We start from the raw sequence: 26,726 nt of genomic DNA, 5'->3' as shown, positions 1-26,726 counted from the left end.
GACCACTAGCCAGATTAATAAAAAAGAAAAGAGAGAATAACCAAATAGATGCAATAAAAAATGATAAAGGGGATATCACCACAGATTCCACAGAAATTCAAACCATCATCAGAGATTATTACAAGCAACTCTATGCACATAAATTAGAAAACCGGGAAGAAATGGATAAATTCCTGGACAGTTGCCTCCTCCCAAGCCTAAACCAGGAAGAAGTTGAAACCCTGAATAGACCAATAACAAGGTCTGAAGTCGAGGAAGCAATTAAGAGCCTACCACCCAAAAAAAGCCCAGGCCCAGATGGTCTCACAGCCGAATTCTACCAGACATACAAAGAGAAACTGGTACCATTCCTACTGAAACTATTCCAAATAATCCAAAAAGAGGGAATCCTTCCCAAATCATTTTATGAGACCAACATCATCCTAATAACAAAACCCGGCAGAGACTCAACAAGAAAAGAAAACTACAGGCCAATATCCATGATGAACATAGATGCAAAAATCTTCAATAAAATACTGGCAAGCCGATTGCAACAGCACATCAAAAAGCTTATCCACCATGATCAAGTAGGATTCATCCCGGGGATGCAAGGCTGGTTCAACATACGCAAGTCTATAAATGTAATTCACCACATAAACAGAACCAAAGACAAAAACCACATGATTATCTCAATTGATGCAGAGAAGGCCTTTGACAAAATTCAACAGCGCTTTATGCTAAAATCTCTCAATAAACTAGGTATCGACGGAACGTATCTCAAAATAATAAAAGCTATTTACAACAAACCAACAGCTAATATCATACTGAATGGGCAAAAACTGGAAGCATTCCCTTTGAAATCAGGCACTAGACAAGGATGCCCTCTCTCACCACTCCTATTCAATATAGTACTGGAAGTTCTAGCCAGAGCAATCAGGCAAGAAAAGGAAATAAAGGGTATTCAATTAGGAAAGGAGGAAGTCAAATTGTCTCTATTTGCAGACGACATGATTGTATATCTAGAAGACCCCATCGTCTCAGCCCAAAATCTCCTGAAACTGATAAGCAACTTCAGCAAAGTCTCAGGATACAAAATCAATGTGCAAAAATCACAAGCATTCCTATACACCAATAACTGACTTAAAGAGAGCAAAATCAAGAACGAACTGCCATTCACAATCGCTACAAAGAGAATAAAATACCTAGGAATACAACTAACAAGGAACATAAAGGACCTCTTCAAGGAGAACTACAAACCACTGCTCAACGAAATAAGAGAGGACACAAACAGATCGAGAAACATTCCATGTTCATGGTTAGGAAGAATCAATATCGTGAAAATGGCCATACTGCCCAAAGTAATTTACAGATTCAACGCTATCCCCATCAAGCTACCAATGACCTTCTTCACAGAACTGGAAAAAACCACCTTAAACTTCATATGGAACCAAAAGAGAGCCCGCATAGCCATGTCAATTCTAAGCAAAAAGAACAAAGCAGGATGCATCACACTACCGGACATCAAACTATACTACAAGGCTACAGTAATCAAAACAGCATGGTACTGGTACCAAAACAGAGATATAGACCAATGGAACAGAACAGAGGCGTCGGAGGTGACACAACATATCTACAACCACCCGATCTTTGACAAACCTGACAAAAACAAGCAATGGGGAAAGGAATCCCTGTTCAATAAGTGGTGTTGGGAAAACTGGCTAGCCATATACAGAAAGCAGAAACTTGACCCCTTCCTGACACCTTACACTAAAATTGACTCCAGATGGATTAAAGACTTAAACATAAGACCTAACACCATAAAAACCCTAGAAGAAAACCTAGGCAAAACCATTCAGGACATAGGCGTAGGCAAGGACTTTATGACCAAAACACCAAAAGCATTGGCAACAAAAGCCAAAATAGACAAATGGAACCTGATCAAACTCCACAGCTTCTGCATGGCGAAAGAAACAGTCAATAGAGTGAATTGGCAACCAACAGAATGGGGAAAAATTTTTGCAGCCTAACCGTCTGACAAAGGGCTGATATCCAGAATTTACAATGAGCTAAAAAAGATTTACAAGAAAAAAACAAACAAGCCCATTCAAAAATGGGCAAAGGATATGAACAGATACTTTACAAAAGAAGACATACATGAGGCCAACAAACATATGAAAAAATGCTCATCATCACTGGTCATTAGGGAAATGCAAATCAAAACTACGTTGAGATACCATCTCACGCCAGTTAGAATGGCGATCATTAAAAAATCTGGAGACAACAGATGCTGGAGAGGATGTGGAGAAATAGGAACACTTCTACACTGTTGGTGGGAGTGTAAATTAGTTCAACCATTGTGGAAGACAGTGTGGCGATTCCTCAAGGACCTAGAAATAGAAATTCCATTTGATTCAGCAATCCCATTACTGGGTATATATCCAAAGGATTATAAATCGTTCTACTATAAGGACACATGCACACGAATGTTCATTGCAGCACAGTTTACAATAGCAAAGACCTGGAACCAACCCAAATGCCCATCGATGATAGACTGGACAGGAAAAATGTGGCACATATACACCATGGAATATTATGCAGCCATCAAAAACGATGAGTTCGCGTCCTTTGTAGGGACGTGGATGAACCTGGAAACCATCATTCTCAGCAAACTGACACAAGAACAGAAAATCAAACACCACATGTTCTCACTCATAGGTGGGTGTTGAACAATGAGAACACATGGACACAGGGAGGGGAGCACTATACACTGGGGTCTGTTGGCGGGGGGGACAGAGGGGGGTGGGGAGTTGGGGAGGGATAGCATGGGGAGAAATGCCAGATATAGGTGAAGGGGAGGAAGGCAGCAAATCACACTGCCATGTATGCACCTATGCAACAACCCTGCATGTTTTTCACATGTACCCCAAAACCTAAAATGCAATAATAAAAAAAAAAAGAAAACAACTAATAAAAAGTTAATCATAAATAAAAAAAAAAAAAAAGAAAAAAAAAGAAAATGTTGTACATATACACCATGGAATACTGTGTGGCAATAAAAAGGAAGTAAGATCATGTCTTTTGAGGGAACATGGATGGAGCTGGAGTCCATTATCCCTAGTAACTAACAAAGGGACAGAAACCAAATACCGCATGTTCTCACTTATAAGTGGGAGCTAAATCATGAAATCACATGGACACATAGAGGGGAACAGCACACACTTGGGTCTACTTGAGGGTGAAGGGTGGAGGGTGGGAGGAGGGAGAGGATCAGAGAAAATAACTAATGGGTACTAGGCTTAATACCTGGGTGACAAAATAATCTGTACAACAAACCTCCATGACACCAGTTTACTTATATAACAAACCTGCACATGTACCCCTGAACTTAAAAGTTAAAAAAATAAATTTTGAAGTGAAAGGGAAATCTAGATAGATATAGATATAGCCTGTTTCAAAAAAAATCACTGGATTTGATTACATAAACATTAAAAATTATATGAGAAAAACTGCGAAATTAAAAGACAATATATTGGAAAAATATTCATAACAAATGGTAAGAAAAAAATCTCTAACATATAAGACCTTATAAGTCAAGAGAAATAGATATAAATTCCCTAGAAATGTGGGGAAAGGATATTGCTTCAGACTGCTACTTGAACCCCAAAATCCATTCTTCCTTCCATCCATAGTAGTAGACTTTCAGCTGGGCACATGGCCACCCAGCTAAAGTTACAGCTTCTCTTGCAGTTAGGTGTGGCCATGTAACTTAAATTCTTGCCAAAGAATGTGAGCTGAAGTAATGTGTGCAACTTATTTTTCACTTGTTTAATAGCGAATTACTGTACTTGCCTTCAATTTTTTCTCTTTCTTTCTTCCTTAACCAGGAGATGAAATATGGATTGGAGATAATTAAGTTTTGTTAATTCAGGTAAAGATAACACCAGGGGATGATAGAACAACATGATTTAAAGAACCTGGGTCTCTAAATGATGATCAGAGTCACTCACCAGCTAGAACTACTTACTTATGTGAGAAAGAAAGCAGCTCTTATTTAAAATATTACATTTTTGCTCTCTTGTGCTAGCAACTTAGCCTATATACTAAGAAACAGAATAAAACAGGAAATTTTCACAATAAGGAAATATTAATGGCTTACAACTGTAAGAGGAAATTAATACTCTCATGCAGAAAATGTAAAATGACAGCATCTTTGGTCAAAATAACAGCACTAGAGTGCAAAGATAAGAATGACAGGCTGGAGGCAGTGGCTCATGCTTGTAATCCCAGCACTTTGGGAGGCCAAGGCAGGCGGATCACGAGGTCAAGAGACTGAGACCATCCTGGTAAACATGGTGAAATCCTGTCTCTACTAAAAATACAAAAATTAGCTGGGCATGGCGGCACGCACCTGTAGTCCCAGTTACTCGGGAGGCTGAGGCAGAAGAATCATTTGAACCCGGGAGGCGGAAGTTGCAGTGAGCCGAGATTGCGCCACTGCACTCCAGCCTGGTGACAGAGCAAGACTCCGTCTCAAAAAAAAAAAACGCATGATAATCACAGGGTTGCTTATGAAACAAAAAATTGAAATCAAGGTGGGATATGGTAAACAAATTATGGTACCTCCATACAGTGGAATGCTGTGAAGCATTAAAAATGATATAACAAGGGCCGGGCGCGGTGGCTCACGCCTGTAATCCCAGCACTTTGGGAGGCCGAGGCGGGTGGATCACAAGGTCAAGAGATCGAGACCATCCTGGAACATGGTGAAACCCTGTCTCTACTAAAAAAAAAAAAAAATACAAAAAATTAGCTGGGCATGGTGGCGCATGCCTGTAATCCCAGCTACTCAGGAGGCTGAAGCAGGAGAATTGCCTGAACCCAGGAGGCGGAGGTTGTGGTGAGCCGAGATCGCACCATTGCACTCCAGCCTGGGTAACAAGAGTGAAACTCCGTCTCAAAAAAAAAAAAAAAAAAGATATAACAAATAAATCGTCTTTCATCATAATAAAAGACCACTTAAAAATTACCTTGTGTTCTGAGAAGGCAAATGACCAAAAATGACACATTATAGTTTGGTAAAGAAAACATAAAATTTATGATCTCTGAACTCTTTATCACAAGAGAATGATTTTGTAGCATATTAGATTAATACAATTTTATTGTTACCTTACAGACTAGAGCTTTGTTAACATTGGATCAGATTTTGATAAAGAGTAAACTTCTCTTGCTATGACTTGTATTACTAGCAGAAATTTGACTGCTTTGACTGCTTTGAGTTGTCAACCTACCACACAGTGCCCTGGCAAGTTGGATCTTCCCAAACTTTTCTCCTGAAATAATTTTTTTTTTCTTTTTTTTCTCCCGAAATAACTTTTAACAGAAGAGGAAATTTTGAGTATTTACTTCCTGAAGATCCTGGAGAAGGCAAAAAGCCTCCAAGGTTTTAGAAGTCTTGTGTTTTGTCTTAAAAGTTCACGTACATTTGGCATTCTAATCTATAGTGTGACTTTTTATTTTACTATAACCTGATTATGTTTTAAGTTACTCTCCAATTTAATTAACATATTCCTCAAATATTTTTTGCAAAATCAGCATTGCAGAAAACATGCTACATTTATCCTGTGGTCTTTTCTAGCTGCCAAGTACGTATACAATAAAAAGAACATACGCTTTGGATTAAATCCTAGTTCTGCCAACTGCCTGTCCTATCAACCTGGGCAGGTTACTTGACCTAATTAAAATGTCATTTACTCTTCTGTATAACAGAGGTAACAATGTCTAGGTGTGGAGTCTTTATATAAGTGAATAGAGCAACACTTAGCACAGTATGTTCGTTTGCTGAATATGTATGCTTTACAATATAATGAAGATTTACATTTCATCTTGTTTTCAGTTATGACTTGATAATGCATTTTAACTGTCAATTACTATTCTACCAGCTTCTGCTCTATTTAACCATTTAATTAATACCTGTAATTGTGCTTTTCTTAGCTGTTGGCTGGTGATTTGAGCTTTTTGTTGCATCATATTTTCAATTCGTTGGTTGACTTGCTTTTCTTTCTTGAGCTCATTTCCATAAAATTTGGACCCCTATGGAGGAAAACAAAACAAAGCATAAGAAAAATGTCTGAAGGAAAGCATCACTGTAGTATAACCTGGTGGCTAAGAGCACAAACTTGGGAACCAGAAGATTAAATGTAAAACTTAGCTCTACTACTTATGAGCTAGGTGACGCTAAAATTATTTAGTCTTTCTACATCTGTTTCTTTATTTGTAAGATGAATTCATTAGTAGTTAACTAAATCATTGGACTGTTGTGAGGCAGTACTTAGCACAGTACGAGCTCTCTGAGATGAACACACATTTGCATCCAGAAAAGAACAGCATGTCCTAGGTAGGATCCACTGGGCATATCAAAGGCCTTAGTGGGTTGGATCATCAGTTATCTGTTGCATTAAAAATTATTCCTTAGAGGCCGGGCACAGTGGCTCGCACCTGTAATACCAGCTCTTTGGAAGGCCGAGGCGGGTGGATCACAAGGTCAAGAGATCAAGACCATCTTGGGTAACATGGTAAAACCCCGTCTCTACTAAAAATACAAAAAGTAGCTGGTATGGTGGCACACGCCTGTAGTCCTAGTATGGTGGCACACGCCTGTAGTCCTAGCTACTCGGGAGGCTGAAGCAGGAGAATCACTTGAACCCGGGAGGCAGAGGTTGCAGTGAGCCGAGATCACACCACTGTACTTCAGCCTGGTGACAGAGCAAGACTCCATCTCAAAAAAAGAAAAAAAAATTACTCCTTAGAAAGTATTTTCAAGTATTTAATGTGAAGTCATTAAAGAAAATGTAGAAAATAATTCAAAAAACTGCTCATCATTCCATCACTGAACAGTGTCTATCCATGTATCTGGCTTACAGACATTTAGCTTATTTTTACTTTTCGGCTACAATGAAAAATGCTATCATAAAAATTTGTACACAAGTTTTTGTGTGGACATATGTTGTCATTTCTCTCAGGTATGTACCTAGGAGTGGGGTTTCTGTGTCATATGGTACCTCTATATGCAATCTTTTGAGGAAATGCCAGTCTATTTTCCAAAGTAGCTGAACCATTTTACAATCCCATCAGCAATGTAGGAGGGTTTCAATTTCTCCACATCCTTGCCATCATTTGTGACTGTCTTATTTATTATAGCCATTCTAAGCAACAGTAGCATGAATGACATCTCTTTGTGGTTTTTAAATTTGTATTTCCCTGATGACTAATGATATTAACCATCTTTTTTTTTTACGGAGTCTCGCTCTGTTGCCCAGGCTGGAGGGCAGTGTCACAATCTCGGCTCACTGCAACCTCTGCCTCCCTGGTTCAAGCGATTCTCCTGCTTCAGCCTCCCAAGTAGCTAGGACTACAGGCGCATGCCACCATGCCGGCTAATTTTTTTGTAATTTTAGTAGAGCCAGGATAGTCTCAATCTCCTGACCTTGTGATCCGCCCACCTTGGCCTCCCAAAGTGCTGGGATTACAGGCATGAGCCACCACGCCTGGCATATATTGACTACCTTTTCATGTGCCTAGAGCCATTTGTATATCATGTTTACTGAAATGTCTATTCACATCTTTTGAATACTTTTTTGATTTGTTGCTTGTCTTAATGAGTTATAGACATTTTCTGCATATTCTGGATGTAAGTCTTTCATCAGATAGTTTTTTTTACAAATACTTTACCCAAGGTATGTTGCTCATCTTTTTCTTTTTCTTTTTTTTTTTTTAAAGAGATGGGGGTCTCGCTATGTTGCTCAGGCCGGTCTCAAACTTTCAATCAACCCACCTCAACTTTCCAAAGCCTTTTGATTACATGTGTGAGTCACCACACCTGACCTATCTTTTTATTTTTACTGCTGTCTTTTGAAGTGTAAACATTTTAAATTCTGATGAGGACTAATTCAACTTTTTATTTTACTGACTGTGTTTTTGATATCATATCTAAGAAATTTCTGCCTAACTGAAGTTCTCAGAGGCTTTCTCAAATTTTCTTCTAAAAGTTGTATTGTTTGGGCTCTTTAAGTCTATTCTGAGTTAATTTTGTGTATGGTGTGAGGGTTTTGTTTTGTTTTGCTTTGTTTTTAAGAGATGGGATCTCACTATGTCGCCCAGGCTAGTCTCAACCTCCTGGGCTCAAGTGACCCTCCTACCTTGGCCTACCAAAGTGCTAGGGGATTACAGGTGTGAGTCACTGCACCTGGCCCTTTTATTTATTTGTATTGCCTGACTGCACTGGTTAGAACTGTTAGGACTATGTTGAATAGAACAGATGAGAGTAGACATTCTTGCTTTGTTCCTAATTTTAGGGAGAAAGTGTTCAGCCTTCTACCATAAAGTATTATGTTCACTATAGGTTTTTTGATAGATGCCCTTTACTAGATTGAGGAAGTACCTTTCTATTTCAAGTTTGTTAAGAGTTTTCAGCATGAATGATGGTGGGATTTTTATAAAATATGCTTTTTCTGAGTCGACTGAGATGATCGTGTAGTTTTTGCCCTTTTTTTAAATATGGTGTATTACATTAATCGATTTTTAGATTGCGTTTTTTTTTTTTTTTTTTTTTTTTTGAGATGGAGTCTTGCTCTGTCATCCAGGCTGGAGTGCAGTGGCATGATCTCGGCTCACTGCAACCTCCGCCTCCTGGGTTCAAGCAATTCTCCTGTCTCAGCTTCCCGAGTAGCTGGGAGTAGCTGGGACTACAGATGTACACCACCATGCCCTGCTAATTTTTGTATTTTTAGTAGAGACGGGGTTTCACATATTGGTCAGGCTGGTCTTGAACTCCTGACCTCAGTTGATCCACCCGCCTCAGCCTCTCATAGTGCTGGGATTACAGGCATGAGCTTGGCCGATCTTTAGATCTTAAACCAATCTTGCTTTCCTAAAATAAATCCCACTTGGTCATAGTGCTTAATCTTCTTGATATATTATTGGAATCAGTCCTCTAATATTTTTTGAGGACTTTTGCATTCATAATGTCTTTGGTATCAGGGTGATACTGGCATCACAGGAGTTGGAAAGTATTCCATTCTTCTCTATTTTCTAGAAGAGCTTCTGGAATATTGGTATCATTTCTTCTTTAAGTATTTGATAAAATTCACCATAGAAGCCAACATGGCCTGGTCTTTTTTCTTTGATGGGAAGATTTTTAATTACTAATTTATTTCCTTACTGTAGGTCTATTTAGATTCTCTGTATCTTCTTGAGTCCATTTTGAAAAATTGCAAAGTTCTAGAAATGTGTCCAATTTATTAGGATTTATTTTAAAATACTCTACTTCCCGCTCCAAAAGTCAGTAGGGGAAGGGTAAGACAGATAAAACTATATTTGCAAAAATGTTGGTAATTGTTGATGCTAGGTGATGATTATATGGGGATTTACTTTACTATTCTCTAAAGTTTTCTGTATATTTTAAATTTTCTGGTAAGAGCTTTAAAAAAGTAAATTGTATTGCCATGGAATAGTAACACTTAGAGAATTCCAATTTAAACAAGATACCATTTATGATAAGCTCACCATACACTAGAGGAATATAAATTATTCTATATATGCTTATATACCAATCATGTAATATGTATCGATCATATATGTGCCTATATTTTTTAATATCTATCACATAAAATTTATGTGAAAGCAAAGCTTTAAGAATACTCAAGATATTCTTAAAAAAAGAACAAAGTGTAAAAAAAGAAATTGTATTAGCAGATATCAAGATTTATTATAAAGTAGGACAATAAAAAACATGTATACATACAAAGATAGGCAAATGATCCAGTGGAACAGAGGAGAAAGCACAGCAGATCAGTAGGAAAAGGATGGACTATTTAATAAATTGTACTGGACACAGAGAATAGAGAGGGAGGATCAGATAGGGACATCTAGGATAACCTACATATTATATTTCTTAACCTAAAAACTAGATCCATAGGTTTTATTCTTTTTCTTTTTTTGAACATTTTTATGAAGAGAATATCAAAAAACTCTTAAACACAGAAAAAACATGAATACAATAAACACATATAAAACTATTACTTAGATTTAACAACTATTAACATTGTAGTGTATATGCTTAATTACAAGTGAAACATTTTAGATATCAAGATATTTAGCTGTTCCACAGAGAATTTCAGTATGCATTTTTAAAAATAAGGCAATTTTCCCACTTCATCATAGAAACATTTTCATGGCTAACAAAATTAATGATAATTCCTTAACTTTTTATCTTGGAATTTTCAAATCTGCAAAAGTTGAAAAAATAGTACAATGAACACCTATATATCCTTACCTAGATTCATCAATTAATATCCTGCTACATTTGATTTCTCTACCAACTTCTGTGTATGTATGTGTGCAAGAGTGTAAGTGTACATACACACACACACAAACACACACTTTGCCCTCCTTTTGGCTAAACCATTTGAAAGTAAGATGCTGTGGACATCAGCATGCATTTCCTAAGAATCTTACAGTTTACATCTTTCTACATGTATATTAATACATGTATTATGTTTATTGATACACATAACATATATAACATGCTAATATGTTACATATTATTTATATATTAATGCATATTAATATTGATATACATTGATAATAAATACATATATATTCTATAATATATAAATAAAACAAAAAAGTGGTAAAAAAATTAAAGAATTTAAAGAATTCTTTTATGCCCTTGAAGAAAGCCATATGTAGTTGACATTCAACTACATAAAATGAAGCAACAAAAAATTTCTGCAAAGGAGACACTACCATAAGCAAAGTCAAAAGATAACTAATTATTGAATATGCAAATGTGTACAGAACATATAATCAGAGTTCATAAAAAAGGCAATACAAATAATTTTCAGAATATCAAAAGAGCAGTCAGGCACACTGGTTCATGTCTATAATCCCAGCACTTTGGGAGGCTAAGGTAGAAGGATTGCTTGAGGTCAGGAGTTCAAGACTAGCCTAGGCAATGCAGTGAGACCTCATCTCTACCAAGTAATAAACAGCCAAGCTTGGTGGCATGTGCCTATTGTCCTAACTCTTCAGAGGCTGAGGTGGGAGGATCACTTGAGCCGGGGAGGGTGAGGCTGTAATGAGCTATTAGTGTGCTACTGCACTCCAGCCTGGGTGACAGAGTGAGACGCAGTCTCAAAAAAAAAGAAAAGATATGCAATATCATTTTTCATAAGAGGAATACAAAATAAGGCTATGCTATATTAACTCAGATTGACAAATACAAATGTTTAGTAATACACAGTGTTGGCACAGTTTCAGTATGGTAATACATACTCTCACAGATTTGTCGTGGAAGTGTGAATTGACAGAAACACCATGGAGGGTAATTTGGCAATTCATAAAAATCACACATGTATATATTCTTTTGTGCTAAGTGTAGCTGGTGGAACAATTCCACTTTTGGAATCTCTCCTACAGTTATACTTGCACATATAGGAAGTTATAAAGTACAAGGTTATTCACTACTTTACTAGTAAAGTTTGTAAAAATAAAAGACTACAAATGACATGTTTATAAACTTTTGGACTGGTTCAATAAATTACATTATATCTACACACTCTGGCATAAAAAGAATGAAGATCTTTAATTATTTGTACAGAAAGACCTGCGAGTTATATTAACTGAAAAAAAAAAAAAATCCAAACACCAAAACAATTTCTCCTATTGGGTTTAAAAAAAAAAGTGAACAGAACCTGTATTTTTTTTTGCTTTTATATGCGTTATATGCATGTAAAATAGAAAGCTGGATGGCAAGAGCAACAGAATAGAAGGGAGATTATTTCATTACCTTTTGTAGTTTAAAAATAATAAATATTAAAATATTAAAATTTTAAATAAAAATGATATTCAAATGATTTTCTTTGAAACAGAAAGTTAAAAGGTCATTAAATTACACATATCAAAAGAAAAAAGAAACATACCTTTGTGGCTTCCATTATAATTTTGTTAATTTTCTCTTTATCTAATCCTTCCATTCCTGCTTTATTATCATTAAGTCCCATCCTAAGCAGAACATCATCTTTATAACTGTCATTCTTCTCTTTTGTGCCATCCATGGTATAAACTTATCTGAAAAAACAAAGAGATAAACATTGCTTTTAAAACCATCTGTGGCTGGATGCAGCGGCTCACGCCTGTAATCCTAGCACTTTCGGAAGCCAAGGCAGGTGGACTGCCTGAGCTCAGGAGTTGGAGACCAGCCTAGGCAACACGGTGAAACCCCGTCTCCACTAAAATACAAAAAATTAGCTGGGCATGGTGGCGTATGCCTGTAGTCCCAGCTATTCAGGAGGCTGAGGCAGGAGAGTTACTTGAACCTGGAAGGTGGAGGTTGCAGTGAGCCGAGATAGCACCACTGCCCTCCAGCCTGGGCAACAGAGCAAAAATCGTCTCCAAAAAAAAAAAACCATCTGTTGGAGGGAGGGGCAGGGACACCATGTACATCCATTATACATCAACAAAAAATGTTTTTAAAACATTTTAAATGATATAGAAATCAGCAAAACAAAAATTTAAATGACAGTTAAGAATTTTTAGCTACTAAAAATTATTACTTGGATTTTAAAAATTACAGTTGACTCTTAGACAACACAGGTGTGAACAGAGAGGATCCACTTATATTTGAATTTCTTCCACCTCTGTCACCTTTAAGACAGCAAGATTAACCCCACTGCTTTCTCCTCCTTAGTTTATTCAGTGTGAAGACAATGAAGATGAAGATCTTTATGATCCACTTCCACTTAGTGAATAGTAAATATATTTTGTCTCCTTTATGATTTTCTTAATAACATTTTCCTTTCTCTGTCTTTCTTGTAAAAATAGAGTACAGAATACATATAACATACAAAATATGTATTAATCAACTGTATATCTTATTAGTAAGGCTTCCAGTTAACAATAGGCTATAAGTAGTTATGTTCTTGAGTCAAAAGTTGTATGTGAATTTTTGATTGTGCATGGGCAGGGTCTTGAAGGGTCATCTGTACTATCAAAAGATTATGATATACTTGGAAGGAAGAAAGGAATTAGTATTTTCTGTATGCTCTGTTCTAGCTACTATGCTTAGGGGCACTACATGTGAGGGCCATAATAGCCTTGAAAGATAGATATTATTCTCCATACAAAAAGATAACAAACCTGACACTTAGAACATGTCTGTTGACACAAATTTGCTCATAAGTGCAACACATGTGTTGGAACCCAGGTATCAGTCAAAAACTTAAGTTTCCACCCAGATTAAAACATGGTTTAGAAATACAGAATAATATTTCCTCTACTACACGTTAAGCTCAAGTGCATTTATTATCTACTGTATGCAGATCTCCATTTTTAAGGCAATGAAAACATACAGAAAAATATTACCTAGAAAGTCACCTCTAAGGTTAAAAAAATCCTTTCAAATAATAATTCTTTAATATCTTTATATACTTCTTTATAGTTTACCTTCACATACATTAGCTTTTAAAGATATTTTACAACCATGCAAAACAGATCTGGTTATTCTCATATTAGGGAGAAAAAATGAGAACTTCAGCAAGATTAAATGGATTGCCCATCATAACTGTTAGTAAGTAGAAGAATTGGGATTTGAATGCAAGCCTTCTTATTTCAACTCTGATGCAGACTCCATGACATCATGGTTGCCTCCAATTTGGGGTTCATGTATGCTACAAATAAGTGGTCAGGTGAACAGTTGTCATGAATCTACAACAAATTATGATTGTGACTTATTTGTATGATTTAGAGAGGGCTCATTTGCTCCACTTTGCCTTGAGGATCTTCCCTTAACAATGCTGCTTCTGTTTTTGGCACCAGCAAAGAATAAAAAGAATTTTGGGACTGTGAATACTGTGGCTATTACTGGTAGTTCCACTAGGAAAAAAAGTGTACATCTTGGTAGTTCTCAAACTTTGCTGCACATTAGGCCCACCTGGAGAGCTGTGATGCCAAAGCTCATGTGATACCAAATAAATCAAAAGGTATGGGAGTAGGAGCTACACAGGAGTATTTTAAAGAGATACCCAGGTAACTCCAATGTGTCCCAAAGTACAGGATCCACTGGTATAGATGTTGTTTTGCAGTGCCCAGGGGAATACAGGCTAGTTTTTTGTTTTCGTCATTTGATTTTTGTTTGTCTTCAACTATCATATTGAGTCCAGCCTCCTAAGTAGCTGGGACTACAGGAGCACACCTCCATGCCTGGCTAATTTTTGTATTTTTAGTAGAGACGGTGTTTCATCGTGTTAGCCAGGCTGGTCTCAAACTCCTCAAGTGATCCATCTGCCTCAGCCTCCCAAAGAGCTGGGATTACAGGTTTGAGCCACTGCACCTGGCTGTTGATGTTTTTTAGAGACAGAAGTGGGATGCCCAGGCTGGACTTGAATTTCTGGGCTCAAGTGATCCTCCCACCTCAGTCTCCCAAATAGCTGGGAGGCTGCACCTGGCTGTTGTTGTTTGTTAGAGACAGGAGTGGGATGCCCAGGCTGGACTTAAATTCCTGGGCTCAAGTGATCCTCCCACCTCAGCCGCCCAAATAGCTGGGATTGAAGGCGCATGCCACAACTCCTGGCCGTCTTGCCCTTTAAATAATGAAATGTATAAAAGGTAAAGAAATATTATTAATGCCTTCTCCTTATATATGATACATTAATGCCTTAGCCAAAAAACTGAGAAGAGGCTAGGTGCATCATCTCACAGCTGTAATCCTAGCACTTTGTGAGGCCAAGGCAGGAGGATTGGTTAAGCCTAGGAGTTCAACACCAGCCCTGGTAACACAGTGAGATTCCATCTCTACAAAAATAAAAATCAAAGTAAAAAATTAGCCAGGTATGGTGATGTGCACCTGTAGTCCAAAATACTTTGGAGGCTGAGTTGGGAGTTTCACTTGAGCTTGGGAGGTCAAGGCCGTCATGCTACTGCACTCCAGCCTGGGCAACAGAGCAAGAACCTGTCTCAATGAAACCAAACCTAACCAAAAAAACTAAGAGTTGGTTTTGGTGCTTGAGTCAGAAGAACTAGGCTACAGGCAATCCTGGGACAAGGCAAAATTGTGATAGGTAGTTTTTGACTACCTTCCTGCTTACTGATATCTAATTACCATGAAACTTTTGTCCAGTTTCATAGGTATATGTTTAGTATCATCTACATGCCAGTGACTTACAGGTTTATAGCACCAATCCAAATACCTGTCTGACATTTCAAGTTTAACATGTTTAAAAGTAATCTTTTAATCTGCCTCCATCCCCTCCAACCAGCTCCACTTCTGGCCTTCCTGGTCTCCACTGAGGGCAACTCCAATCCATTCCAGTTGGTCATGCAAATAACCTAGGAGTCATTTTTGACCCCTCTCTTTCTCATATACCCACATCCAAACTATCAGGAAATCCTGTGAGCTCTGCTTTCAAAATCACCCTGAATTTAACTACTTCTCATTCTCTTCACTGCATTCACTCTCATCTGAACCACCATTATCTCCTGCTGGATTATTGCAGTAGTCTCTTAAATAAGTCTCTCTGCTTCTGCCCTTTTTTTCCTATAGCCAATTATCAACACAGTAGTACAATGAATTGTTTCAAATCACAAGTAAGATCATGTCATTTTTCTGCTGAAAACTGTACAGTGCCATTCATCTCACTTGAGAATAAAACCCCAAGTCCTTAAAATGACCTTCAAGGCCCTGTGGAACCTGGATCTCTGCTACCTATCTACTCTCCTGTCTGTCTAATATTCTGCCTTGCACATTACTCTAGAGTCACACTGGTCTCTGTGCTGTTTCTCAACTCTCTGAGGTACACTGTAATCTTGTGGTCTTTTTGCACTGACTATGTTCTTCTCCTAGAGGGTTCTTATGCCAGATGTCCTCTTGACTAAACTCCCACATCTCCAAGCCTTTGCTTAAATGTCAGTGAGGGCCTACCCTGACCTCCCTCTTTAAAATTATAGCCTAATTGCCCCTCTCACCTGCTCTTCCCAATGCCCTATTTTTTTCACAGCTCTTACTTTCTAAGATATGTTATGTTTACTATCTATCTCCCCTGTGAAAATGTAAGCTCCATGAAGACAGGGAACTCATTTTCTTTTTTTCTTTTCAATGATATATCCAAAATACCTCAAATAATGCTTAGCACAGGGTAGGTGCTCAACAGGTATTTGTTGAATGACTGAACAATCTCAGTTTATATCATTTTTCTCATTCTCTAATTCACAAAGCAAGATCACATAATCACAATAAAAATCAGGAGAAAAACTGGTTTTTTGAAGCTAATAATTTAAAAATACTTGTAGTGTTTCCTGTTTCAACATTAAACATGTAATGATTGTATGTGCTAAATAACGTCCCAGTTTACAAATCTTATTTTCCTCAGATATTTGATATGCAAATTGATTTATCAAAGCCTTTAGGGACTTGTATTAGAATATTTAAGAGTCTACTTTATATTTATTCTTATGGAGATTATGTTGTATAATTTACTTGATTAAATCCTTTTCTTTTTTTTTTGTTTTTTGAGACAGAGTCTTGCTCTATCGCCAGGCTGGAGTGCAGTGGCACAATACCGGCTCACTACAACTTCCGTTTTCCGGTTTCAAGCAATTCTCCTGCCTCAGCCTCCAGAATAGAGGGGACCACAGGCACGCACCACCACGCCCGGCTAATTTTTTGTACTTTTAGTACAGACGGGGTTTCACCATGTTGGCCAGGATAGTCTCAATCTCTTGACCTCATGATCTGCCCGCCTCGGCCTCCCAAAGTGCTGGGATTACAGGTGTTAGCCACTGTGCCCGGCAATCCTTTTCAATTATTTGTAAACCAAAGAAAAAACACTGGACAACTAAGGTAATAAACAACATACTAAGGTTTAAGATATTGGGATCATTATGAGTTTCTTTTAGCACTATCATTTATGTCACTGTACTGAGCCTGCTTTTGTTTTTTATTGGTATTTATTTTTCCAGATTTCCAAAATCTCTCATTAGTCCTGATTACTCTTGTTTTTCCCATTAGTTCTTCAATGAGTTTCTTTTTCTAGAAATCCTTAAATTGAAAGCGAGCTCCTAGTAGAGATGATCATATAATACCACAAAGTATAATGATTTTTCTGTATTTTCCTGGAAAAGAAGATTTCGTTCTACTTCATATGGACTTGTGAGGTCAGCAAATAATGTAAGTTAAGTGCCTAGTATAGTATCTGGCACCTAAGTGTTCAGTCAATAGTTGTCATTGCTATTAAAGTTAAGGCCAGGCCATGTATAGTGGCTCAGGCCTGTAATTCTAGAACTTTGAGAGGCCAAGGCAGGAGGATTCCTTGAGATCAGTAGTCTGAGAACACACTGGCAACAAAACAAGACCCCATTTCCACAAAAAATTTTAGAGTGAGCTATGGCTGTGCTACTGCATTCCAGTCTGGGCAACAGTGAGACCCTTTCTCTAAAATAATAATAATAAAATAAAGCCAAAAGTGTATAACTGTGAAAATCACTGGTCTCTCTTTTCCTAATTCTCTCCCTTTACAATGAAGACCAGAGGCTATACAAGGGAACAGGGTACAATGTAAGTATCCCCAAGAAAAAGCCAAAGTTCACAGATATTACAGATGAATTTTGGTTTTGTTTTGCTTCCAAATTAGTATTTTTCCTATGATCACTACGCAGTATCATATCCAAAGTCCAAAATCCTATGAATGGACATAACTGCGACTTTATAAACAAGTTTTTTTTGAAGAGGAAATGATCAAACATCTTTATAGCCTGATATTACAGAATATAGTTTGTTTAACTTCAGCTCAGAAGCACAAAGAGTAATACACAACTCAAAGGACCAAACTCTGAGCATATTGGTCTAAAAGGACACTTTCTCTGAAAATACTCAAATTCTTTCCAGTCTAATTCTACCACTGACTACTCAGGTTACTAGTTAAAAATATAAGGCACAGCGGTGACTCACACCTGTAATCCCAGCACTTTGGGAGGCCAAGGTGGGTGGATAACCTGAAGTCAGGAATTCGAGACCAGCCTGCCCAACACGGTGAAACCCTATCTCTAATAAAAATACAAAATTAGCCAGGTGTGGTGGCACACACCTGTAGTCACAGCTACTTGGGAGGCTGAGACAGGAGAATCACTTGAACCCGGGAGGCAGAGGCTTCAGTGGACCGAGACTACACCACTGCACTCCAGCCTGGGCCAGACAGAACGAGACTCCGTCTCAAAAAAAAAAAAAAAAAAATATATATATATATATATATACACACACACATACACACACACACACATATATACACACATACACACATATTTATACACACACATATAAGGCAAACTTTTGTTTCTGGTGGTAAAGATGGAAACTTACGATTTTTTTTTAATTTTTATTTTTTATTGCATTTTAGGTTTTGGGGTACATGTGAAGAAGAACATGCAAGATTGTTGCATAGGTACACACATGGCAGTGTGATTTGCTGCCTTCCTCCCCATCACCTATGTCTGGCATTTCTCCCCATGCTATCTCTCCCCAACTCCCCACCCCCTGCTGTCCCTCCCCTATTTCCCCTCAACAGACCCCAGTGTGTGATGCTGATAGACTGGACAGGGAAAATATGGCACATATACACCATGGAATACTATGCAGTCATAAAAAATGATGAGTTCGTGTCCTTTGTAGGGACATGGATGACCCTGGAAACCATCATTCTCAGCAAACTGACACAAGAACAGAAAATCAAACGCCACATGTTCTCACTCATAGGTGGGTGTTGAACAATGAAACTTAGGATTTTTAAGAAGGAATTCCAAGGAAAAAGTTTTAGTATGGTAGGGGTCCTCCTACCTATAAAACGTAAACAAAACTATGTAGAAAATATCACACTGTGATCAAAGTCACCTGGAATTAATCTACCAGAAAATATGTAAAATATACCAAAAGTAATAAGAGAGAAGGGGAGGGGGGAAAGGGAGAGAGAGAGAAAGAGAGAGAGGTAAGAAGTATGAATATGAAAAGCTAAACTACAGCAAGTTCCTAGGTGGAGCTTGTTTCCTATTTCTAATACACTGTAAATAATCAAATGTAATAATTTCCTCAGAAAATCTTTATTAAACTTAAGAACAAATACTATTTTAAAACTCCCAAATATTCAAATATTTAATACTTTGAACAGATTAAGTATCCAACACAAAATTTCAGACTGTGATTAAATGTTCTTTCTACTCTCCATAAATACAATTAATCGAATTAGGAATATTACCCTACATTTAAAGTAGTAAGTTTCAAACCAATCCATCTTATATGATCTACTTTAAAATTTATTTTCAGTTTCATTTATTGTAAAAATACTTTTTGAAATTTCAAGAAAATAAAAAATCACAATCTCAAGACTTTAACACATTATTTTTCCATGTCTGTCAGTTATTTTACAAACAGATACATGAAAACAAACATGGAAACCATATGGCCACAATTTTTATATGACAGGAACAAAAGTACAGGTGCAACTTTGAATTTTTAGCTTTAGTTTTTAATATTTTTGCAAAATAAGAGGCAAAAACTTTCAAAAATATTTTAGACTGGATTTGAAAGATATTCTCATTTATATGTGTCACTGAGAGAAATAACAGAAATAATGAAACCCCATAGATCCTAAACCAAGAATATATATGCTAAAAGAAAACACCAGAGACAGAAGGCCTGTCTTGTGAGAACCATGCCTATATTCTCTTCTGACTTTTTCCTTTTTCTATTCATTTAAGTGGTTCTAATGAAGAAGAACGGGACAGAGGGCAATTTAAAAACCTATACTCTATTTCATCCTAAAGACATTAAATTCACTCTTATAGAACAATAAGCAGAAATTATCTTCTTTTGACAGAATGAACATATTCTGATATAAACATATTATCTACTGTGTCAATTCAGAGGCAAATTCCCCAAGCCCCAAGTCTTTAAGTTTCTATTTGGATGATGAGTTGCATATTTTATAAAAATTCTTCCAGGTTCTTTAACAATGAAAACTTTAACTCAGAAATAAACATACTTAAGACATTTAATAATTGTGAAAATTTAAGTTTTTATCTTATAGAAGTTGATTGTTTCTTGGAATGTTGACTCAACATGAAGGAGATAGGCTGGGAGTTTATTTCTTTGGGCACTAGATGTCAGCAAAAATATCTATCCATAAAAAAGGGATGCTAAACAGGCTAATTTTGTTTCAGTAAAGTGCACAGGTCTTAAGGGACAGTTCATACTCTGTCCTTAGAAAAGGAGAAAACGTTTCTCCTGTAGTACCTTTTTTGGTACTGTTATTTTTTAAGTTTTATAATCTAGAATATTATGATTTTAATGCAAAATTAGGACAGGTGCAGTGGCTCAGGGCTGTGATTACAGCACTTTGGGAGGCCAAGTGTGGAAGGACCACTTCAGGTTAGGAGCTCAAGACCAGCCTGGGCAACATAGTGAGACCCTGTCTTTATAAAAAAAATAACCAGCCAGGTGTGTTGACATGTGCCTGTAGTCCTAGCTTCTTGGGATCCTGAGGCAGGAGGATCACTTGAGCCCAGGAATTGGAGGCTGCAGTGAGCCATGGTTATGCCACTGCACTCCAGCCTGGGCAACAGAGCAAGAGTTTTTAAGAGACAGGGTGATAGGACCTGTATCTTTAAAAAAAAAAAAAAATTACAACAGAAGCCAGGATAATAGGTTAGCATTACACTACAAGTAAGAAATTGAGATATTGTACTATTTATCTCTACACTCCACTCCACACTATTGGAAGGACGATATCTCATAAAATCAAAAAGAATTGTATAAGCTATTATTATTTTCCTGTCCTGGAAAAATGATCCTTTCAATTGTCCCCTTTGCCAAACTGCTCCTAAGTTTCTTCTGAGTTCTAACCTTGATATTGTTTCTTGATCCACTGCTACTCATTTTTTAGTTTTCTTACAGCTCTAATAGTGTATGGTAGGGGTTTAAAACTCCTTAGCAACATAACTCTGTTCAAATGAAATTTTAGATAAAAACCTCAAATATTTTCTTAGATCTCTTTTCTACTAATGCTACTCTACAGCTCCTCTGTAATTTCTTCATATGTATTCTATCACTAATATAAAAGAATAAATGGATAGCCTACAAAAAGGGGAACACTCATAGTAACCTTCATTGATTTGATTCTCCAAATTCCTTAGAAGTATGTATGTGGGCAGGGTGTGGTGGCTTATTCCTGTAATCCCAGCCCTTTGCGGGGCTGAGGTGGGAGTATTGCTTGGGCCCAGGGTTTTGAGACCAGCCCCAGCAACAGAGTGAGACCCCCGTTTCTACAAAAAAATTTTAAAAGTAGCTGGGCAGTTCCAGCTACTTGGGAAGCTGAAGTGGGAGTATCTCTGAAGCCTAGTAGGTCTAGGCTGCAGTGAACCATGAAAGTGCCACTGCATTCCAGTCTGGGTGACAAAGTAACACTCTATCTCAAAAAAAGAAAAGAAAGAAACAGAGTAAGAAGTATTTATGTGAACACTAACATATTGAGATTGTTACCAACTCAAAGACTGCAATAACAGTTTCAAATAACAGTTGTTTACTATTGATGAATTTTAAAAGATGGTTTCCACAAGTAAACTCTGAAAATCATTGTTATCTTCCTAGTCATATCATACATGCCTAAATACAAAAACAAACAAAATGAAACATCTCAAAAATGCTGCTTCAGAACTTGCCAAACATGGTAAAAAAAAAAAAAAACACCAGCAAGAAATTGTGGTCTTAGAGTGATTAAGCCAAAATGATTTAGAAACATACCCACATACCTTCCTCCTGCCCAATAAATTAAAAAACAAAAATCCTTGATAAAATTTTTTCCAAGATCATACTGTTAAAAAAGAGCTCTACTTTCAAAATACTGACAGTCAATTTGGAAACTATTATTAACCCTGTGCTATAAAAATACACTTAAACAGCAGAGCATGGTGGCTCACGCCTGTAATCCCTGCACTCTGGGAGGCTGAGGCAGGTGGATCACCTGAGGTGAAGAGTTTGAGACCAGCCTGGCTAACATGACAAAACCCCGTCTCTACTAAAAATACAAAAAAATTAGCTGGGCATGGTGGTGTGGGCCTGTAATCCCAGCTACTCAGCAGGCTGAGGCAGGAGAATTGCTTGAATCCAGGAGGCGGAGGTTGCAGTGAGCCAAGATTGCACCACTGCACCCGAGCCTGGGCAATGAGAACAAAACTCTCAAAAAAACAAAACTAAAACACTTAAACCCATATTACATAAAAAGCATCTGATACTAAACAATGGCATCTGGGATTTATACCAAATTAGTAAAAATATTCTCAATTGATGAGATGAATGTTACAGTTTTTTAGAATTTAGTAGGTTTTCTGGTCTTCACCAGAAAGCTCCCACCACCCTGCCCCTTCAAAAATTGATGAGATGATATCTCTCTCACCTTTGAGATACCATAACTTGGTTTTTATTTGGTAATTTTTTTGAAGTTTCAAAAAATACTAATGGAAGGTTTATGAAAAAGAGCATGAGTTATCACAATATGTGGTTTATGTTAGCTTAATATGTGGTTTATGTTAGCTTAATTTTTTTCATAAAAGAAAAAGCAGTCCAGATTACTGATAATTTTTTTTAAATTAATGAGATCTAAACATGCTGTTTAAGAAGACTTTTAAAAAGTTTAGCCCCAAAGAGGCATTATGATATACTGCAAGAAGTATATGCTTTGAAACCAGATAGACCTGGATTTAAATTTAAACTCTGAAACTTAGCTAGCTGTTAGCTGTGTCTTCCTGGGCAATTTAAGTTATTTCAAAGACTATGAATCTTGGTATTCTGGTTTGTAATACTTACTTTCCAGGGTTGTTGAGGCTTAAATGTGTGATAATATACACCTCATAAACACACAATAAGCATACATTAGATGTGAATTCTCTCCACTCACTTTCATTCTTACTTATTTATCTAAAATGTGATCAAGCCCACAGGGCTGGGTGCAAATATTAGCATGTAATAATTGAGAAATCACAAAACACCAACAAAAATCTTTATTACTAAATAAATGACAAGTGAAAAAATATCACCCTCTATCCCCTGCCACACACACATACAGAAAGTACCAACTAACTTTAGGGAAGTAAGAAAGAACAAATGGTGCCTATCCCATAAAAATGCATTCACTTGTCAGGTTTCATTAATATAAAGTGTTTTTACAAGTATTCTAGACAGTCATAGATGTGACTTTTAAATCAGTCATTCCAAGCACATTATGACAATGCATTAACACAGTTAAACATCAGGAGATCAAATTCAACATTAGGTATTAGTTTCAAAATTTATTTTGAAACTAAATTCGATTATCTTTTTTTTTTTGAGAGTCTCAAATCTAAATTTGATTATCTTTTTTTTTTTTGAGACAGAGTCTCACTCTGTTGCCCAGGCTGGAGTGCAGTGGTGGGATCTCGGCTCACTGTAACCTCAACCTCCTGGATTCAAGCAATTCTCCTGTCTCAGCTTCCTGAGTAGCTGGGATTACAGGCATATACAACCAAGCCCAGCCAATTTTTGTATTTTTAGTAGAGATGGGGTTTCACCATGTTAGTCAGGCTGGTTTCAAACTCCTGACGTCAGGTGATCTGCTTGTCTTGGCCTCCCAAAGTGCTGGGATTACAGGTGTGAGCCACTTCACCTGGTCTAGATTTGGTTATCTTAATATGGTTTTTTAATTTAAATTAAACTAAAATACCTGGATTTGAATTTTAGGATAATGTCAATGTTAAAGCTCTAAAAGCCATGAAAAAGTCTTCCTTTGTTGGTTTTGGCTATGTGACTATAATTTCTAAAAGGTCAAAATAATCATCTTTATTAAAAGGCAAGAGCTTAAATTTATCAGATCAGAATTTTAAATCATAATGGTATTAGCATATTGGCAAAGCCCACTGAATTAATATTTTTGAGAAAAAACACTTGCCCAATGCAAATAAATTGTTTAAGGCTAATTCTGACACTGTTATGTGAACATGGTATAGCATTATGAAAATTCATAAAGTGTTAACAGCAACCTCCAGCATATAAAGCACTTATTTCTATACTACAAAATGTACTAGAAAATAAATTTGAACTGCAAAGAAAATATCCATTTTCTAACACTACTAAAATAATTATTATAAAATATACATTTTCTAACACTACTTAAATAATTACTTTCAGTAATACTTCACAGATGCTAGGAAAAGCAAGAAAGATACAACAAACTAATGCCATAATGTGTAACTAAGAGACTTGCTTCTAACAGATAGAATATAGCAGAAGCAGAAGTGATGGAATGTAACATCCAAAAATGAGTTAGGTTAGTGGGGCCAAGATGGCAGACTAGAAGTAGCTCATGTGTGCTGCTCTCACAGAGAATAAGCTAAATAGCTAAAGAACACTGATCCTGCAGGCTGATCATCTGAGAAACAATGTTGAGATCTATCAAGGCAGCAGGGGAACACAGAAAGCAGGAGAAATGAAGCTAGGTACCTTATCTGGGCTGAGCACAGAGCCAAGAGAACCTAACCAACACTGGAAAGGGTGAGTGAGGCCTCAGGGAGATTCGCACTTTCCACAGGGTTCTGTGCAAGACAGTATGGGAGATTTTCCCGGGCTACCTCGTCTCCTCACTCCCCACGCTTCTAGACTGAGGAAGAGAGCCACTGGGATGTTTGGTAGAGGCAACTCTGAAGTCCAAGGGCCTCTACAAGCCTTGGGCCCTGGAGTAGACCAGCACCAGTTTTATAGCCCCAGTAGAGGTCGCAGCTGCAGTGTCTGAAAGCATTAAGATTGTTCTACTACTCCTTGCTGGATGGGGCTCAGCAACAGTTTCCAGCCCAGTGGTCCTGCTTCAGCCAGAATTTGGCCAGCCACTCCACCTACCCCTGTCACAGGTAGCCAGGCAGGTAATGCTTGCTAGAGCTTCTAGCCCAGCAGTCCTGCTTCTGCGTGAACTCAGCTGAAGGAGGCAGCTTCCTGTCATCCCAGGAAACACCAAGACAGCAGATTACATGACCCCACCTGCCCCTGCCACTGGTAGCCAGGTAAGCAATGCTTGAGAGAGCTTCTGGCCCAGAGGCCCCACGTCTGTGTGAACTCGCAGGAGGGCACAGCTTCCTGTTGTCCGAGTAAATACCCAGACAGGAGACTGTGCCACCCTTACCACCACCCTTGCCTCTGGTAGCTGGGGTGGGGTGGGGGAGCGGGGGGTCAACATATTCAACATATGCTAGAGCTTTAGCCCAGGGGTCCTGCTTCTGTGGGAACTCAGCTAGTGGTGGGCACAGTGGTGTCTGTCCCAGCAAACACCCAGGGGGAAGGGTGGGTGGTTCCATCCACCCCCACCACTGGTAGTCAGGAGAGCTATGCCTGCTAGAGCTTCTGGTCCAGTGGTCCTACTTCTGCCTGAATTTGCCGAGGGGTACGGCCTCCTGTTGCCCTGGAAACACCCAGATAGCAGAGCAGGCAATTCCACCCATCCTGCCTCTTATAGCCAGATGGGCCACATCTATTAAAACTTCCAACCCAGGGTTCCTACTTCCACCTGAACTCTGTAGGCAGGCACAACCCCATGTTTTCCCAGGAAGCACACAAATAGCAGATTAGGGCTGATGTGGCAAGAATGCAATCTGTCTGCCAGCTGAGGCCCCTGATGACAAGAACACCCCCAAAAAATGCAGGCATAGAGACAGTAATCAGAGGGGGATCCTCCAAGACCCAGGAGCAGACTAGAATCAAAGCTAGTCAATTGAACCCACCTTATACCATAATCAAATCCTCAAGGGCATCAAAGAAGAAAAAAGAAAAAATCCAAAGGACAGCAATATCAAAAACTGAAGGGACATCAGCCCACACAAATGAGAAAGAACCAGCACAAGAACTCTAGCAGAAAAAAAGCCAGAGTGTCTTCTTACCTCCAAATCACCACACTAGTTCCCAGGCAATGGTTCTTAACTAGGCTGAAATGTCAGACACAGAATTCACAATATGGATAGGAACAAAGATCACTGACATAGAGAAGACAGTTAAAACCCAATCCAAGAAATCTAAGGATTACAATAAAACAGCACAGGAGGTAATAGACCAAATGGCCATTATATGAAAGAACCAAATTCAACTGATAAAACTTGAAAAACACACCAGAAGAATTTCATAATGCAATCCCAAGTATTAACAGCAGAATCCACCAGACTGAGGAAAGAATCTCAGAGCTTGAAGACTAGTTCTCTGAAATAATCCAATCACGCAATAATAAAGAAAAAGCAATAAAGACTGAACAAAACCTCCAAGAAATATGGGATTATGTTAAAGAGACAAATCTATGACTCATCAGCAACCCTGAAAGAGAGAGAGAGAAAGTAAGCAACTTGAAAAACATATTTCAGGATATTGCCCATGAAATTTTCACCAACTTCACTAGACAGGCCAACATTCAAATTCCGGAAATGAAGAGAATCCCTGTGAAATACTGAACAAGAAGACCATCCCAAAGCACATAGTCATCAGAGTCTCCAAGGTCAAAACGAAAGAAAAAATGTTAAAGGTAGCTAGAGAGAAGAGGCAGGGCACCTACAAAGGGAACCCCATTAAATGGCTAACAGCAGACTTGTCAGCAGAAACCTTACTGGCCAGAAGAGATTGGGATCCTATGTTCAGCATTCTTTAAAAA

The 26,726-nt window shown here is 37.8% G+C and overlaps 1 protein-coding gene and 1 pseudogene across 2 annotated transcripts in view; one reads left to right on the top strand and one right to left on the bottom strand.

Annotated features, from left to right (window-relative positions):
• POLK (DNA polymerase kappa) overlaps positions 1 to 26,726 on the bottom strand; it is a 124,812-nt gene that overhangs the window by 63,005 nt on the left and 35,081 nt on the right. For both annotated transcript variants that reach the window (XM_012462142.3, XM_064376058.1), the window contains exons 2-3: positions 11,958 to 12,105; positions 5,950 to 6,069 (exon numbers count right to left, since the gene is read on the bottom strand). In XM_012462142.3, the coding sequence (XP_012317565.2) occupies positions 5,950 to 6,069; positions 11,958 to 12,092 (255 nt within the window). In that variant the 5' untranslated portion in view covers positions 12,093 to 12,105. The remainder of the gene's footprint in view (positions 1 to 5,949; positions 6,070 to 11,957; positions 12,106 to 26,726) is intronic.
• Positions 22,368 to 22,424, top strand: LOC135275010 (U7 small nuclear RNA; annotated as a pseudogene).

Source organism: Aotus nancymaae, unplaced genomic scaffold (assembly GCF_030222135.1).
Source record: "Aotus nancymaae isolate 86718 unplaced genomic scaffold, 86718_ANA_hifiasm-v0.15.2.pri h1tg000014l, whole genome shotgun sequence".
NCBI lineage: Eukaryota > Metazoa > Chordata > Mammalia > Primates > Aotidae > Aotus > Aotus nancymaae.
The sequence above is the reverse complement of the archived record's forward strand: the minus strand, read 5'-3'. Positions and strand labels throughout refer to the sequence as shown.